Genomic DNA, 18,905 nt, shown 5'->3' with positions numbered 1-18,905 from the left:
AGTCTATCCAAGAGTGGAAATTCCATGCAACCCAAATGGACCATGCCAACCGGCTCAAGTACATCCCAAAAATAGTTATGAACTTAGACACCTAATCCAACAAAATTTCCAACTTTACATCCATGCATGCAAGAAAGGAATCCTAGGACCCAAAATGGCTTAGTAAAGGACTTATTGCATGGATGGGACTTAGGACCTAGCAAAGCTTGTAACTTTATGCCAAGAGAGGTCATGAAAGGATTAGATCTAACATCATAACCCCTATAACCCATGACCCCTTGGACAACTAAACCAATACACCCAAAAATCAAGCTAAAAAGATCTAGCAGAAAAAAACACGAGGTATCGACTTTATACCTCAAAATAACTGCAACAAATGGAGAGTTTCTGGATCCGAAGCCTTCCTTCCAAGCTAAGCACCTTCAATCTTCAAACTCCTTCCAAAGAATACCAAAAACCAACTCTCCAAGCTCACCACAGGCTCACACACTCAACCTTGGAGGATAATACACAAAATTACGGTTTCTGGACAAAGGAGGATCGTAAGGAGGCCAACCAAGGGAGTTAAGGTTTTTAAATAGGGTACAAAGCCCTATAATTAGGGTTTTCGTCACATCCACCAACTCACCGAGTTGGGACACCCCGACTAGCCGAGTTAGACCAAAAAGCAACCCTGCCGACTCGGTCAGAAATCCTGAAAGAACCAATAAATCGGGGTCCTAGCTTGTCTCTCTTCCGAAACCAAATAATACCCTTCCATGGCGACACCTTTAATAAAACAAAATCCCCCACACAAAATTCGAGATCCGAACAACGCCGATCAACATAATTTTTCTGACGGCTCCGCTCGACTCGCAACTTGTCACATACATGTTGAACCAACTCGGTGGTCTTAAGCACCACCTCAATGCTTCTCGTAAGCCGATGTCTAACCTCCCCCCAACAAACTGGAGTCCTACACCTTCGACCATACAACATCTTAAACGGGGGTCGGTCAATACTAACGTGATACCTATTGTTATATGAGAACTTTGCTATTGGAAGAGAAGTATCCCAACTTCCCCCGAAATCCAATACACATGCCTAGAGCATATACTCGAGCGTCTGGATCGTTTGCTCACTCTGACCATCGGTCTGGGGGTGGTAAGCAATGTTGAAATGCAATTGCGTACCCAACTCCTCATGAAAATTTCTCCAAAATCTAGAGGTGAAACGAACATCGCGGTCCGAGACCACAGATACCGGCACTCCGTGCCTGGACACCACTTCCCACACATAAATGCCCATTAATTTCTCGGCGGAGATACTCTCAGAAATCGGAATAAAATGTGTACTCTTAGTCAACCTGTCCACAATAACCCAAATGGAATCCACACCTCACACTGTCCTCTATAGTTTCATGATAAAATCCATGGTGATCTCTTCCTATTTCCACATGGGAATAGATAGCGGCCGAACCTTGCCGTGGGGCCTCTGATCTTTGACTTTGACTTTCCGACAGGTTAAACATCGCTCAACAAAACAGGCAATCTCCTGCTTCATGCAGGGCCACCAATAACTCAATCTCAGGTCTTGATACATTCATGTGGCCCCCGGATGAATAGAAAATTTGGACTTGTGTGCCTCTTCCAAGATCTTCTTTCTTACTCCCCTAACTGATGAAATCCAAAATCTACTACAATGAGTCAATAAACCCCACCTATCCCGAACAAACAACAAAATCTGAACCCGAATCTGCTCAGTCTTCCAGTTCTCCTTTTTGAAACTATCTACTTGTGCAACCTGAATCATATCCAACAAAGGTGAAATCACTGTGATCCTCAAGCAGACATCTTGAATCCGAGTACTCGCCACCTTACGGCTTAAAGCATCAGCCACCACATTGGCCTTCCCCGGATGATACATAATCTCACAATCATAATCCTTTAATACATCCAACCATCTCCTCATTGTCTTTTAGCTGACCATGATATAAGGTTATCCCCGAGAAAAACACAATAACCGGATGTGGATCGTCGAGTATCGGGGAAACCAACCCAATCAACATCAGTGTAAGTGATAAGTCGAGTGGGCTGGGAAGGATAAAGATTCAAACCAAGGTCAGGAGTTCCTTGAAGATATCTAAGAACATGTTTGAGAGCATTAAAATGAGGAACTCGTGGTGCATGCATGAAAAGACACACCTGTTGAACCGCATAGGAGATGTCAGGCCTTCTAAACGTAAGGTATTGAAGTGCACCAGCTAAACTTTGTTACACAAAGGGGTCATCAGCCGAATCCCCAGTCTTGTGGCTAAGCTTGGAATGAGTATCAACTGGAGTGGTAACAGGTTTGCACATGTCTAATTTAGCTCGCTTAATAATTTCTTCTGTGTACTTGCGTTGGTGAAGGAATATGTGATTTTTAGGGCGATTAACATGAATGCCAAGGAAGTATCTAACTAGACCCAAGTCTGTCATTTCAAATTCCTTTCGGATGAGTTTGTTCTTGAGGTGGGTGGAGGAAGTTGTGAGAACAATATCATCCACATAGAGTAACAAGTAGGCCTAACTAGAACCGTTGGTGTAAATGAACAACGATAAATCACATTTACTACACGTAAAACCAAGTTGCAAGAGATATGTAGAAAACTGTTGGTACCAGACCTGAGGAGCTTTCCTAAGTCCATATAAAGACTTACGTAACCTACACACATAGCTTGGATAAGAAGGATGATAAAAACCGGGGGGTTGGTGCGTCAATACTGTTTCTTTTAGAGAGCCATGTAAAAAAGCATTTTTGACGTCCAGTTGATGTAACTCTAAATTACGAGTGAGTGCCAAGCTAAGTATTGTGTGTATTGTTGCAGGTTTAAGCACGGGGCTAAAAGTTTCATGACAATCAACCCCGACTTCTTAAGATTTCCCTTTAACAACTAATCTCACTTTGTATCATTCAAGAGACACATCTGAACGAAATTTATGTCGAAACAGCCAATGACATCGTATAATATTTGCATCCTATGGTGTAGGGACAAGTTCCCAAGTATTCTGTAAAGCATTCTATTCAGTAAGCATGACATCCACTACTAGAAAATAGACCTTTAATGACACGCTTTTTACGACACGCGCTGATTAATGATACGCAAAGGACGTGCCCTTAATTTTGTGTCACGCATTATTGCGTGCCCTTAATTTTGTGTCTCAAGAAAAAAAATTAAAAACACGAAGGGCGCTTTATCTTAAAGGCGTGTTGTCTGTACCTGTCGCTTTATAATTTTAATGAAACGCACTTTTAGTAGACAAGAGGGGAAACGAAATCCCCAAAATTTTGAAAACCGGCCTTGTTTTTTCTATCTTCTATCTATTTTTCATCCTTGCAATCCAGTCTACCCTCTCTGATACTCTCTCCTCTAGATCTCCCTTCATTCTCTACCTCCCGTCTCTCTGTAAACCTCGAAGGTGAATCGTAATTGATCTGCGATGTCTCCTTCTTTTTCTTTGTCTTCTCAGGTACGACATCATCCCAATCCATTAACCCCTTTCATTTTTCATTAAAAAAACCCTAATTGACTTGGCAAGTTCATGAACCAGATGTAGCACAGTCCAAACTGGGGATTTAACCAAACCCGATAGAGCCATTGACGGAATCTTCGGATTCGGTCAACAAGGACTCTTTGTAATCGTGCAGCTTTCTTCACAAGGGATCGCTCCAGGTCTTTAATCTATCAATCTACAATGGCCATTGTCAAGTTACATCGAATCAAGGTCTAGGGTTTCAAATGCTTCAAGTTCTTCCCAAATAACTTCCCCACTCAAGACGATTCTCCTCAATTTTCTATCGAACATGGAAGTTGTTGAATCAGTGCGTATCGGTGTCAAGAACCTGCCCCGAGATCTGTTACATTTATGAATCAGGAAGATTTGGTAAGGCAACTCACTCGATCTTCTACCTCTCTCGTGTTTTCAACACATAAAACATAGACAAACCTTGAAGAGAAATTTCAAGTTTTTGAATAAGAATCCTCAAAAACCATCGTGATTTCAAACGAAACCCCTCCACCTAGAGTTCAGACACTTCTTCTCTATCGATAACACATAAAATCTAGGTTTTCTATTGTTTCTATCGACCAGAGACTTTCAATGGAGAAGACAAAACATAGAAAGAAAGATTCAGATGCCTACAAATTCAAGGGCATAAACAAAGTTTTTCGATGTATATCATCTCTCTCTCTCTCTCTCTCTCTCTTGGTTCATCTACTCTGTTTTTATTGTGTTCTTCTGATATGATGATCAACAATCTTGTTGCTCTATAAGAGAGTCGATTCAAGTGACCAAAGGGATGGTGACCAATTATATTGGGATATTCAAAACCTTTTGTTTGGTAACACTTCACCTGACTACTTACCCTTTGAGTTTAGGGATCTAAAAGTTGCTCTTGAGGTTGTTTGTACATTTCTGCTGGTGGTGATGGACCTGGTAACAACAATGGAGCTTCACGAGCACTTGTAAAGGATATGTTTGTCTTTTCAACTATCTATTATATCTATAAAAAAGAATTAAAATTTTGTTTGATATGTAAACTGAAATGTGGTGGTTTAACATTAGGTTGAAGATCTTCAATGGTCATATTGAAGAGCTTCATCAAAGACAATCTCAATGGAAAATTGTTTATTTATTACATGACGGTGCTATCCAGTTGAAAAAATAAACTAAACCCTTGTTCCTCTTGAACTCAATTTCGTGTCCTAGAAGTTATCACGATGTTATTGGCAGCTGAAACCAGTTTAGTGAAGCAAGTTGTTTGCTTCAACTGCATATCTTTTTGGTTTCAAAGTAACTTAGTTAGGTTGGATTTGATGTTTTGTTTTAAATTATATGTTAATCATGCTTTGATTTGTTTCTGTATATTGTCTGCGGTGTAGTTGAAAAGCTAGAGAGAAAAGGGAGGAAGAAGCCATGGAAGGGCATGACAGGGATGTAATGTTGGCATGCATAATATCGGGAACCCTTTTCTCTTTCTTGGGGTTGGCTTCTTTTGGGATACTTTGGGCTGTTAATTGGCAGCAATGGCGGATATACATGTACTTCTTCCTTATTTCCTGTTTTGTTAACCGGTTTTTGTCGTTATGGGTTCTCATTTGAAGAAATGGGGAATTCAATAGCTTTCTTTTACTACTGTTTCTTTATTAGTGGTCTATGAGATCACCTCATGTTACATTCTTTAGCTAAACAGAACTTGAAAGTTAAAAATAGGAAGATTTGGAAATTGGGTATATAAGTATATAACATTACATTTTTAACCTCTTAAATGTTCAACCATAAGTAGGAAACTTTTGATTAACATGCCTTAAGTTATTAATCAGTTGGTTTCAATTTGTTCATTTTGAACCTCTTAAAAGTTATCACCTAACACTTTCTGTTATTGTTGTCATATTTGCTCAGTTGGATCGTTGCTAGAAAATGGCCAAGTTTCCTCCAAAGGCCTCAATTGGGAATACTATGTAGTTTTCTATCCCTCTGTGCATGGCTTGTTGTCATTTCTCCAATTGTAGTTCTTATCACATGGGGATGTTGGTTAATCTTAATACTTGAGAGAGATATTATTAGTTTAGCAGTAATTATGGCTAGAACTGCTCTTCTTTTGGCATTTTATTCCATAATGCTATGGTGGCGAACACAACATTACCTGATGCCCTTTTCCCTTCGGTGCTTGGTAGGAAACTTGTTATTAGTCAAGCTCTATCCAAGGTATATTATTTTGTCATGTACTTGGTCTAATGTATCAAAGAATGGGACAACCACAAAAAGGTAAAATCTTGATGACTTGATGACACTATTCAGAGCTTTGACAAGCGAGTTCATGATGAGATGGTGCTTCAAGCTACATAGGTATGAATGTTCTACTAATTCTAACTTATGTTTGAGCAAACTTTTAAAGACATTTCTCTTTATTTAACATTTTTCTCTTGAATTTTCTTATCAGATGCAACTGTTGCTGAAGTGGAGGATAAAACAAGCAATGATGATGTTGGTGTTACTGTGGTTGACCCTGATGAAACTATACCAGAGTATGAGGGTTTTACCATAGATGAAAAGGAACTGGAAAATGCTGAAGGAGGTGCTGGAATAGATTTTGACAGGCTGGAATTGCCTAGTTCCCCATTAGTTTCCACATGTGCTAGTATTAGAAGGAATGCATCCCTTCAGTTTTTTTTTCCTTTTATCACACGTTTGATATGTTTCAGGTTTTTTTACCTTTTTCTTGTTATCTTTCCTTTAGACAAGCGAGTTCATGATGAGATGGTGCTTCAAGCTACATAGGTATGAATGTTCTACTAATTCTAACTTATGTTTGAGCAAACTTTTAAAGACATTTCTCTTTATTTAACATTTTTCTCTTGAATTTTCTTATCAGATGCAACTGTTGCTGAAGTGGAGGATAAAACAAGCAATGATGATGTTGGTGTTACTGTGGTTGACCCTGATGAAACTATACCAGAGTATGAGGGTTTTACCATAGATGAAAAGGAACTGGAAAATGCTGAAGGAGGTGCTGGAATAGATTTTGACAGGCTGGAATTGCCTAGTTCCCCATTAGTTTCCACATGTGCTAGTATTAGAAGGAATGCATCCCTTCAGTTTTTTTTTTCCTTTTATCACACGTTTGATATGTTTCAGGTTTTTTTACCTTTTTCTTGTTATCTTTCCTTTAGACAAGCGAGTTCATGATGAGATGGTGCTTCAAGCTACATAGGTATGAATGTTCTACTAATTCTAACTTATGTTTGAGCAAACTTTTAAAGACATTTCTCTTTATTTAACATTTTTCTCTTGAATTTTCTTATCAGATGCAACTGTTGCTGAAGTGGAGGATAAAACAAGCAATGATGATGTTGGTGTTACTGTGGTTGACCCTGATGAAACTATACCAGAGTATGAGGGTTTTACCATAGATGAAAAGGAACTGGAAAATGCTGAAGGAGGTGCTGGAATAGATTTTGACAGGCTGGAATTGCCTAGTTCCCCATTAGTTTCCACATGTGCTAGTATTAGAAGGAATGCATCCCTTCAGTTTTTTTTTCCTTTTATCACATGTTTGATATGTTTCAGGTTTTTTTCCCTTTTTCTTGTTATCTTTCCTTTAGACCTAGTAATATATTTCATCCGTTTGTCCTCGGATTCTATTTGAAATCTTACTCTTTTTCAAAAGCATGTATAAGAATATAACGGAAAGTTATTCCCTGCTACAAATTTATATCTCATAAATGTTCTATATCTTTTCTTTTAGGACTTTAAGATATCTCCTAAGGAAATATACTTCCCTTTTATGGCAACATGATTCATTTATTGAAGTTATAAGTCTAATTTACTTTCTCACATCTTTACTTAAATAGGAGTTTTTACACAGTTTGTGATAATTTTGGTTCGGTTTTTGTTGGGTGTGGTAGGAGTTTAAGAAAGTGCACATTTTAGGGACTAATCCTGAGCAATATCAATCTGAATGGATCCATACAACCCATGACTTTTTCTGATGATATCACAACAATGTAAGAACACTTGATCTTTTACAGGGTATTGTTCTTGATTCTTACACTCAATAAAAAAAGAATTTCATATGATAAAAGATTGTAGTGATCTGTCAATGAATCAACTTATTGGAGCTATTCCCTTCTGATGTGGTAATTTCTGACAAGTTTCCTACAGATGCCTACAACAAGGTTTTCTTTTCTCCTTCTCCTTTTCTTTTTCCAAATATTGTTATTTCCTTAGTATATGCTAAAAGGGTGTGGTTGTTGTTCAATTACAAATTATTCTGACCAATAGTATTCATGATGGATGGATGGGATTGGATATTGGACAAGATTCCATTATGTCATTCAGTGAAACTTTGGAAAATATCTAAACTGTTATTTAGAATTTCCATATATGGGTATAGATACATACTACCCTCTTAGATTGTTTTTAATCTTTAGTCAAATTATTAAAATACCCTTGATATAAGTACCCACAATGCATAGTTTTTCCAAGTACATGATGATGTGTGAATGGGTTTTCTTGTCATAGCCTATTATGAAGAAACTAGTGGAACTTAGTGGAAAGGGAATGACAAGATGAGCCACATCTGGATAGGTTTCGGTGCCAGCTTGGAGCTTCTAGAAGGAAAAACACTTCTAGGTATGCTGACCTTGAATGACGCTTGAGCCCCTATCTTTAATCTTGTTTTGTCTTTTAAACTAGGGTTAGAAAGTCATAATAGAAACTAAGTTGCCGTTTTTGATAGTTTTGAAGTTTAGACTAGAAGTTAATAAAGGTCATGTGAATAACCTTCAACCAAAACAAATGAAATTCCTTCTGTTTGTTTTTTAATTAATTTGGTAGCTTACCAATTGGGGAAATACTCAAGTAACATGATGCCAACTTATGATATATATATATATATATATATATATATATATATATATATAGTAAAATAAACCATTTATGCTACTATTGAGGGTCATATTTGTCATTTGTAGATAAAATGTCATTATTTATTTAAATATTATGTTTCTACATCTTTATAGGTAATTCAAAGAAAATTAGTAAGTGTGCTTAAACTATCCACCTTGATCAATGGCAACATTGGGCCTTGATCAATGTCTTACACAAGGAGTATACAAATCCTATGCTTCCTGTTGCATCTTCAACAATAGATGCTACTGGAATGGTAAAGTCATTATTCTTTATAACATTGTTTTGTAAAATTACTCAACTTTTTGTTGTATTATATATTTATACTTGTATTATGCTTACTAGTTTGGCAACATTGTTGATCCTAGACAACACTTATTTTGTAGTAGGCAATATAGATATTGTTACTAAGGACGAGTGGAGACAAGTCAGACCCACATTTAAAAAAATCAGCACATTTCTTGTTTACAATGAGGCACACATTAGGTTATTAGAACTATTAGTTTGTAAATTTTTGTTACAACGTCTATTGATTTATTTTATCTTTCCATGGAACAATTATTTGTATGACATTAACTTTTGTGCAATGTATTGTATTTTTTGTATATGGTATTTTATTTTCTATTATGAGACATGAAATGCAAATTTAATTTGAAAATCAGTAAATCTATAAATAAGTTTTTTTTTTAAAAAAAAAAAATTAAAATTACGATACGCAAAAATGTGTGTCGTTTTCATTTATGACATGGCCTTTCTTGACAGGGGCTTCCTTGATATGCATTACGTGTCATAAACACGCGCGTCATAACGTTACGACACGCAAATGCGTGTCGTCTTCCTTTATGACAGGGCCTTCCTTGATACGCATTACGTGTCATAACCATGCGTCGTAAATGCTCGTCGTCTATAGACGACGCGCAAAAGAGCGTCGTCTCTCTTTATGACAAGGCCTTCCTTGACGCGCATTTGCACGTCGTCTGAGCATTTTACGACGCGCAATGAGCGTCGTAAAATGCTGTTTTTTAGTAGTGATCTTTCCAATTTTTGTGAAGTAGAGAAACTTTTGGGTTTTTAGGAATTGGAGAAATGTCATGAGTATGGAAGGAGTATTTAGGTTTGGGTTTAAAAATACCATTCTTGGCTTTTGTTTGCATAGGATGAGCTGTAGGAGGGGAAGATGGGGGTGTGAGAAAATTGGATGGAGGAGAAGCAACCATTTATGGGCTTGTAGGAAGGTTCGAGACATCCGATGATGGGCTTAAGTGGTGGGCTGGTAGTGTTGTGGAGTGGGTTGGTAGATTACTAGCATCGGAGGAAGGGGTGGGAGGAGCACAGTTTGAGGTGGCATCGACGGGTGTGATAATTGTGTTGGTGGGACTAGGATTTTGAAAGGATTGTTGGTAATGAGTAAGATAGGGGGAGGGTTCGGTAGGTTCAAGAAACGTATATGAGTGATTGCGGTATGGAGATAAATTGGAATAGGGAAAATATCTTCTTTGAAGATGACATGTCGGCATATAATAGCTATCATTAATAAAGGTAACTGGCTTCACTGCCTTCCTCATTAATCATCAACGAGTATATATACAACAATCACCTACCACTAGATAAGGATAAACTAATTCGAAATACATTCAAATACACTGTAATCGTAATCTTATATGACAGCTATCGTTAATAAATTGGCTTACTATACTGCTAATAATTTCTTAAATTACTCAACGATGGTGTTCATATCCGGCCGATCACTCGGTTGATCCATTGTATCCAATAAAAATGTGAATGCCAACTACACCATAAGTACAAGAAGAAAATAAATGATTGAATCTAATATTGAGCGATGAAGAGAGAAAAACGGTTCATGTGTTGCAATGTCATTCAAAATGGAGCCACGTTCGCTTCTATAAAAGGATGTTAACGCGAAAAGCATGTTGCAAAAGAGATTCCATTTCAAAAGAAAATAGTGAACACCTTAGGGAGGTTTAGCGATTCACTTTAAAAAATGGGAGAATAAAACCTTTTCAGCTTCACGTGACGTAAATTCTCCATTAAGCTTTAAGTCCACTAATGATCCAACGTTGTCTATTGTTCCAGCTGACAAGGCCTGTTTGACAGAACCCATAAGATACATAATTAGTTTAGCAGAAACGACAATAACATCAACAAAAATGAACAAGACTCTTAATCTATTACTCAGATGACGATTCCTTTGGATGGCTTGTTTCCAGTAAGAAGCTCAAATAGAAGAACCCCGAAGCTATGCACGCTCCCTTTCATTGTGACCTCTCTTCCATTATATCTACCACATAAGCACACGTTAGCTAGTAGTATTATTTCAACCAAGAAATAGATAGAACAAGAATCCTATGAGAAACTATGTACCATTCAAACGACCAGCAAAATTAACTCCGGCAAAAATATATATGTTTAGTTATGCATAATATCTCATGGCTGCTTATCATTAATTAACAACAGATTTAGTGATGGGTTGTGGCACATTACTCTGGAACCCAATAACTTTCACTTGCTTATGATCCAGTTGAAATCTTTGCTTTCATGTTACTGAAGAAAAGCACGTTGCTGGAATCAATGTGCGCAAGTCGGTTTTGATAATGCAAATACTCTAATCCCTTTGCCACGTCATATGCAATTGCTACCCTTTGCGTCCAGCTAATCACAAAATTTCCTGCATCATCATGCAAAATTTGGTGTAGCGTTCCCTGCGTCCAATGTTCTTCAACCAAGAAACGACGATTGTCTCTTATACAATAACCAAAAAGCTTAGCCACATTCAGGGGCGGTTTTAGTTAGGTGCCCGGTGTGGCACCGACAACACCTAACTTTCCCATACGTTTTGTATATTTTTTTGAATTTTTTTCTATTTATTGTTCAACTATGTAAATAACCTATCAACTACGTAAAAGAAAAAAATGAGGAAGACAAGGTCCGAAGTAAATGCATAGGAGGTTTGGGGACATTTGTTTCTATGATTCTCGACATAAACAGGTTCACAAATGGAAAACCTGTGTCTGCTAATGCTGCAACGAGATGCAGGGGAAGAAGACACAAACTTTCAAAAATTGTCAGTTTTGGTGTCTTAGGTTCAGTCCATTGGCAACTTATATCCTAAATTCTAAATATCCATTCAAAACTGATTTCGGAAATTTGCACAAAACCCCCCTAGACTTATAAATCCTAATTAATTAAGTAAATTGGTTTATTATTATTATTATTATTATTATTATTATTATTATACCTTATTTATTTAATTACTTAGTTTGTCAAAATTATAAAACTTAGTTTTTTTAATTATATAATTTCTCCTAAAAATATATCAACCATATTTTGAAACAATAAAACGGGACGTTACAAAATAAGATGCTATAAATACTATAAATATAAAGAAGAGGTGAAAATGAAATGATTTATTAAACAAAGTAATAAGAGTGTGTTGCTATTAACATAACTACAACACAACTACAAAGTTTATTAATAGCAACATACTTTTATATTATGTTTGACCAGAAAAAAAAATTCGGCAACACCTACTATCGATTCTTGCGTCCGCCCCTGGCCACATTTGCATGCTTCATTCTTGAACGTATTAAGAGCTTGATGAAAAATGTAACATATGATCATACACACTACTGGAAACATAACCTTCAGCTACGGAATTAGCTATGGATTCTATCTGTAGCTAAGTAGTGACGGATTATCGAGGGATCAGCGATGGAACCCACAAATATTTCGACCAAAATACTTATAGGCTTTTAGAGAGGTATTAACTGTGGATCAACAACTAAATTGCAAGAATTTATCGACAAAATCGCTCATCGCTAATCTGTCGCAAATTAAAACATTTTAGTGAGGGAACAACGACAGACTACTAAAAGTCACACGCCTTTTTTCCCATCCCTTGCCAATCGCTCACATAAATGGATGCCTCCTTTTTTATTCATTCCCCGCTTTTTTTTTCCCTCGTTTTATTTTCATTCCCAAACTCTAAATAATTTTCTCCAAAAGCCCTAATCGACCTTTGTCGACTCAAATTCCTCCTCCGCCCAGAAAATCACCTCCACCACCATCCACCTGCATCATCCCTCTTTGAAGTATACTTGAAGAGTATAGGGAAACCTCATAAATCACATCATCGCTTGCTTTCCTCTCGGTCCATATGCTTTTCTCGTTGACTCGCAATTTCCTGCAACAACAATTGGTCTATTGGTTCATCATTTATCGTAAACTCTAGCCTTCATCACCTTCCTAGTCTAGTTTCTAGTTGTCTATAAGTTCTATTTTCATGTAGCTCTCTTTCTTCTCTTTCATTTTAGATCAAATCAAAACTTGTTTTTCTAAGCTCTGCCTTCCATAACTCCTGAATTTTGGTTTTCCTAGGGTTTTCTTGTTGCTGACGTGCATTTTGTTTTTCCTATTACAATTTAATAATCTCACATGATGAATTTGTATGATATGAATTTGGTACCGGGTGTAGTCATTTGACAAGGGGCTTGATGTAAAAAAGACAAGAATATATGGAGTGGCCAGAAGATGTCTTGCCGGAGCAATTAACAGCTACAACACTCAATTACTCGACTATGGTAAACAAACATCTCAGTGTAATTAATTTCACATATTTCTTCATCTGATTCTTTGCTTCTAGACTTTATCAACTTTGAAGATGAAAAACATTATTATATATTTGCAGATAATCTCACAGAAGCGCTGCTCTTTCTTTCTCATTTCATGGGAGATATTCATCAGGTATGTGATAGTAACCAATTTGACTTTATTATATAACAAGGTAAAAGACTAGATTGCCCCTGTTACAATGGCTACATGTAGGATTCACTTTGGATAGAAGTGGGAACACGATTAATGTTCATTGGTTCACAAGAAAATCAGAACTTCAGCATGTAAAACTCCTAAAATAGTTACCATTATGTAATCTAAATTAAGTGTCTATTTTAACTTGAAAATAAGTTTCTGACGAATCACACCATCTTCATTTTGATTGAAGTGGCTTTCAAATCTAGGGAGGATCACAGGAAACAGATGGAACTTGAAGAAGCCCGAAAAGCTGGGCTTGCTCCTGCAGAAGTTGATGAAGATGGAAAAGAAATTAATCCACATATTCCTTAGTATATGTTATCTGCTCCTTGGTATCTCAATGCAGAGAGACCTGTATGCCTTTTTCCAATTTCTTTTTCTTGCATTCTCATTAATCATGTCACCATATAACTAAAATTAAAACCATCTTTTTTTTGTCCTGAAGAGTTTAAAATATCATAGGAAATGGAAGTCAGATCCCTATTACACAAAGTCATGGTATGACAGAGGAGCAAAAATATACCAAGTTGATAAGTATAGAAAGGGTGCATGCAAAAAGTAAGCAAATTTTATTTTACTTTTCTAGTATTTATAACTTGATTGCTAAATTTGTTAATTGTTTTAAGCTGTGGAGCTATGACACACACAACCAATACATGCATGGAGGGGCCACGTAAGCTAGGGGCAAAATGGACAAGTAAAAACATAGCACCTGATGAGAAAATATAGACTTTTGAGCTTGATTACGATGGAAAAAGAGACAGGTGGATAGGTATGATGTAACATCTTATGCTCATGTGATTGAACGATATGAAGCTTTTGATGAAGCTAGAAAGAAGTTCTTGAAAGATCAACAACCTAAGAAGTTAGAGGAAAAGGGTAACAGTCAAAATATGGAAGAAGCTGTTAGTGTTGATGAAGATAATGAAGAAACTTTGGTGTAGGAGGCCCTCTCACAGATTCAAACATTGACATTATTGCATTAAAGAACTACATGGATGCTCAATATTTTGGTGATATTAGTATTGGAACTCCCTCTCAAAAGTTAACTGTGATCTTTGATACTGGAAGTTCTAATCTATGGGTGCCTTCTTCTAAGTGCTACTTTTCAGTTAGTTTTGACTTTTCTAATTCAAGATTTCTCTCAATCTATATCTTCAATCACGTGCTTATAATTCTTGATATGGATACAGGTTCCTTGCCTCTTTCACTCAAAGTACAAGGCGAGCCATTCAAGCACCTACAAGAAAAATGGTATAGTCTCTTTTGATTTTTTCTCGATAACATTTTTGTAGTTAACTCTATTTTCTTCATATGTCAATTAGGGACATCTACTACTATTCAATATGGAATTGGAGCTATCTTTGGTATCTTTAGCCAAGACTCTGTCCAACTTGGTGATCTTGTTGTTAAAGAGCAGGTAAGAACATAAAGGCAACAAAAGAACCTAACATCACTTTCTTAGCAGCCAAGTTTGATGGTACTCTTGGCCTTGGATTTCAGGAAATCTCTGTTGTAAGTGTTGTTCCTATGTGGTAGTTTTCTTGCCCTTTTTCTTATTGACTTAATTGATACATAACTTAATCAGGACATATATAAAGCAGTGTTTCTTTGAGTTATTTCTAACAAAGGTGGCTTAATATGTTAGTGTCATCTCTAAATAAAGCGTAAAATGGTCATTTACTCATATTCAAATTGTTAATTACGATATTTGCATACCCTTTTAGGTACAACATGGTAAATCAAGTTCGGTCCTAATCATTTTAAGGGCAAACACACATATGTACCTATAACTCAAAAGGGTTATTGGCAGGTTACTATCTTATTATAACATATATATATATATATATATATATATATATGTATATATATATATATACATATATATATATATATATATATATATATATAGATAGATAGTTCTTTATCTAAATTTCATTTTTCTTTTTTCTTTTTAGTTTCATATGGGCGATGTCCTTATTGGAGATACAACTACTTAGTTGGTAATCTCAAGCTATTCTTGTTTATTCATCTGAAATTAAGAATTATAAAAAAAATGTAGATTTTTTTTATTTACCAATGTTTTTCAATTTTAGGATTTTGCAGTGATGGTTGTGCAAGAATTGCGGATTCTGGAACCTCTTTGTTGGCAAGTCCAAAGGTATGTTTTAAAAATTAATTTTTTATAAATGAGAATTATAAAAAAATGAGAAGTTCTATGCTGCCTGCTCCTTCACAAGTTGAATTGTTGTAGAAGAATTATTAAGTGAACAAAGAGAAGCTGAAATCTCAAGTGAAGGAGAAGTTGAATATGATCGTGCTGGAAGAATCATCAAAGGCCAGATACTTTTATATTTTATATTTTCATTAAACTACAAAATTTGGTATGAATATAACTAAAAAACTGTTGTTTTTATTGTAAAGTTATTTGGGTTTTAATACTATGCTTAATGAAATTCTTTTTAGGGTTAATATTATAAAAAGCCTTATATTTTGTGTTTTTTTTTTCCGGATCAAACCTCAAATTTATTATTTGCCTTATATTACATTGTTCATTCCATTCCTTTGTCCATTCCATTCCATCTAAGCAATGACCCTTAGAACATACATCTTGTTAGGTGTATTTGTAACTCAAATTTTAGTTGATAAAGGCGGTTGGATGCAAAGAAGGGCCCATGGCAAGACAAATTTGATGTTTATGTTTAAGAGATTACAAATTTAATGTTTATGTTTATGTGTATTTGCTTTTTGGTTGGAATCAGAATTTAATTCCATTCCAGTCCTGAATTTGGTTTCAAATGAGTAGACACTAATCTCTTTTTCATCAACAGAAAAGCATTGCTTCCAACAAAGACCCTAAATCTAGCAAAAAGCATTAAGACATCAAGAAACCAAGTCTCCTTCCATTGCAGGGAAAACTAAGTGGAAATTGGTTCTCCCAATTCCATGGGATTGAACGAGCATTGGAATCCAATTCCATTTTGATCCTTCTTTTGGACACAAGATATCAAACAATGGAGAAGGTATATGCGGAAAGCAAAATATAAGAGGAAATTTAGAATTATGGTACATTATACATTGAAATCAAATATCAATCAATGTTAAACTTTGATATTTGATGTTTATGGATGTTTTGGTAAACTTTGATGGTTAGATTCTTTTTGTATTTTAATGTTAAAGTTTGGTTGTGGATTGCATAATCATTGGATGTTTTTGGTATTTAAATGTTAATATTTGTGTTGGGATTAATTTAATTATTTGATTTTTTGGTATTATTTTGTTTTAGATTCAAAACAAACAAAACTATGATATTATGCATTTGCAAGGGAATAGCTACGGAAAGAAAAAAAAAATGATATCTTAAATCTGCAAGAGATCAGCGACGAAAAGAAAAAAAAATCACATCTAAAGTTTGAGAGGGATTAGTGATAGATTAAAAAAAACAGATATAGAGGTTTGCAAAGGATTAGCGACAGAATGTTGTTATTAGGTTTTGTCGCCAATGTCCTAAATAACAGTATTAAGTGCCATTTTGCTATGGGTATTTTGTCGCTAAGGTGGTTGCAAGAGAAAAATAATCCGTCACTAAATCCCTCGCTAAGTTATTAGCCACCCTTTAATTCGTTATGGAGTATGTTTGTGGTTGATCCGTCGCAAATGATATTTAGCGACGGATTTGTCCGTCTCTAAAACTCATGTTTCTAGTAGTGTACATATATATACACAATTTATTAATTGCTGAAAACAAATACAGATTAGTTTCTCTATTTAGCTTACTTCTTCCAAAAAACTCGAATCGGATTCCCTCATGGGTGACGCATTAATTTCTTTTATGGCAACAACTTCTTTATTCAAGCTTCCGATATGAACATTTTTTGTATAATGGATCATAAACTTCGGTAGTTTCTTTATTAGGTTTCTTTCTATGACTAGTAGATAAGGTTCCTGCAGTACCAACTTTTCGAGCCCCAGTGCTGTCCTTGAACGTAAGAAAGTTTAATGCACACCAATACACTGTGGCAACAAAAGTATAAATCGTCAATAATTTTATTCAAAGGGATTCAATCAGAGCCCCATGATGAAAGGACATATGTTTTATTTTTTCTTTGTTTTCCCAATTTCGTAACTAATATTACGACTTAATCAAATGATACGTTTGATGGTAATTCTATGTGTTATATATTAATTTATTCTTAGCTACACATTTTGGCTTCCTAGCTAAATTAAAAACTTGGTAATATTAGTGTTGTATTTGGCGAATGGATTTTGAAAGAGGGATGTTTACGATTTACCTGGTGCTTTTGCTAACAATGAGCCGAGAGGGAACCTTCTTGGACCCAATTCTCTCATAACAGTTTCAACAATTTTCGTTATGCAATCTGATTCATTCCTGCGCATTTTGTGCCAACATCAAAATAATACTAGCTATGTTATATTCGATTTACAATGTAACAACAAGACTTTATATGTATAACTTGATTCAAAAGTTTCAAATACAGTGTATGGATGTGGTGGTGTTAACAACTTTGTGGGTTATATAGAAATTTAGGAACAACCTTTTTTTTCAAGCATGTTATTTGATATTGTCTTCGAAGAATTACCAATCCACCCAACTAAAAGATCATTATTTGATCTTGACTTATAGAAATCTCAAATTTAAGAAAGAGACATATATCCTTTTTGAAATGCTTGGTATCCATGATCTTGTATGAGAGACCTCGAATTTTTTGTTTAATTAATACAGGAACTAAATTTGCAATTTGCTCAAAATATAAATAAAAGTTTCAACAAATGTAAGTTTTTCCTAAGAAATAGAAGAAGTTTTAATTAGTATTACCCTTGTACTTCGATTCCGGCAATATTTGTAGCCTCTATGAGGGCATTTCTCCAGACCGATAACTTCATATGATTTCCATGAACTGCAAAGCCTTCCCGGAAACAACCACTCTGGTGCTTTACCTCCGCCGGTTGAACATGATAGAACACCGGAATTACGTACCTGCCCATTGACCGGCTGCACTCAAAAATTTTCTCCAGTTCGGTTAAGCAGTTAACTGATTCTCCGTAGTTTTGGGATAAAATGACGACCGAAATTCTCGATTCCTCTATGGCTTTGGAAATAGAGAAAAAAATGTTTCTTCCGATTTGGATGGTCTTCTCATCCTTAAACACTTTGATTTTTTGTCCGATGAGTGCAGCATAGAGATGAGATACGAAGTTCTTACGGGTGTCTGCACCATAAAACTTTAAAAACACGTCATGTTTCCATCGATAGTTGGGTGAAGACGACGACTGGGACATGGCTTTTATGTTGCCCTATCTTCAAATTCCCTCGTTAAGAGTGGTATATATATATATATATATATATATATATATATATATATATATATATATATATATATATAGTAGCCGTTTACCCGCGCAAAGCGACGGGTGCGGATCAACAAAATGACATAAAAAAATTGTTAAACAAAATGACGAACAGATAGAGATTTCTTTTACCTGGGCTAAGATTAAACATAAGACATTTTTGGGCTTATTCGATTTTAATACAAAGAAAAACAAAGGAGGAGGTAGCGAGCATGAGAGAGAACCAAGGTTTTGCAGTGAATGACAAGACATTAATGATAGACGAATGCTAGATCA

General features: G+C 35.7%; 1 protein-coding gene and 1 pseudogene across 1 annotated transcript; one reads left to right on the top strand and one right to left on the bottom strand.

Moving 5' to 3' along the window:
- The first annotated feature begins 12,964 nt into the window (after nt 1–12,964).
- LOC145099449 (pre-mRNA-splicing factor SLU7-A-like) lies at nt 12,965–14,203 on the top strand (annotated as a pseudogene).
- Nucleotides 14,204–17,106: 2,903 nt separating this feature from the next.
- On the bottom strand, nt 17,107–18,560 carry LOC145099447 (toll/interleukin-1 receptor-like protein). The gene is made up of 3 exons (XM_079037023.1): nt 18,097–18,560; nt 17,552–17,649; nt 17,107–17,273 (listed from the first exon to the last, which is right to left on the bottom strand). The coding sequence occupies exons 1-3, from the start codon at nt 18,558–18,560 to the stop codon at nt 17,107–17,109; spliced, it is 729 nt and encodes a 242-aa protein (XP_078893149.1).
- Between the last annotated feature and the right edge of the window lie 345 nt (nt 18,561–18,905).

This window comes from Lactuca serriola, chromosome 4 (genome assembly GCF_051521515.1).
Source record: "Lactuca serriola cultivar US96UC23 chromosome 4, Lser_US96UC23_V15, whole genome shotgun sequence".
Lineage (NCBI taxonomy): Eukaryota > Viridiplantae > Streptophyta > Magnoliopsida > Asterales > Asteraceae > Lactuca > Lactuca serriola.
This window is presented reverse-complemented; position numbering and strand designations above follow the sequence as displayed.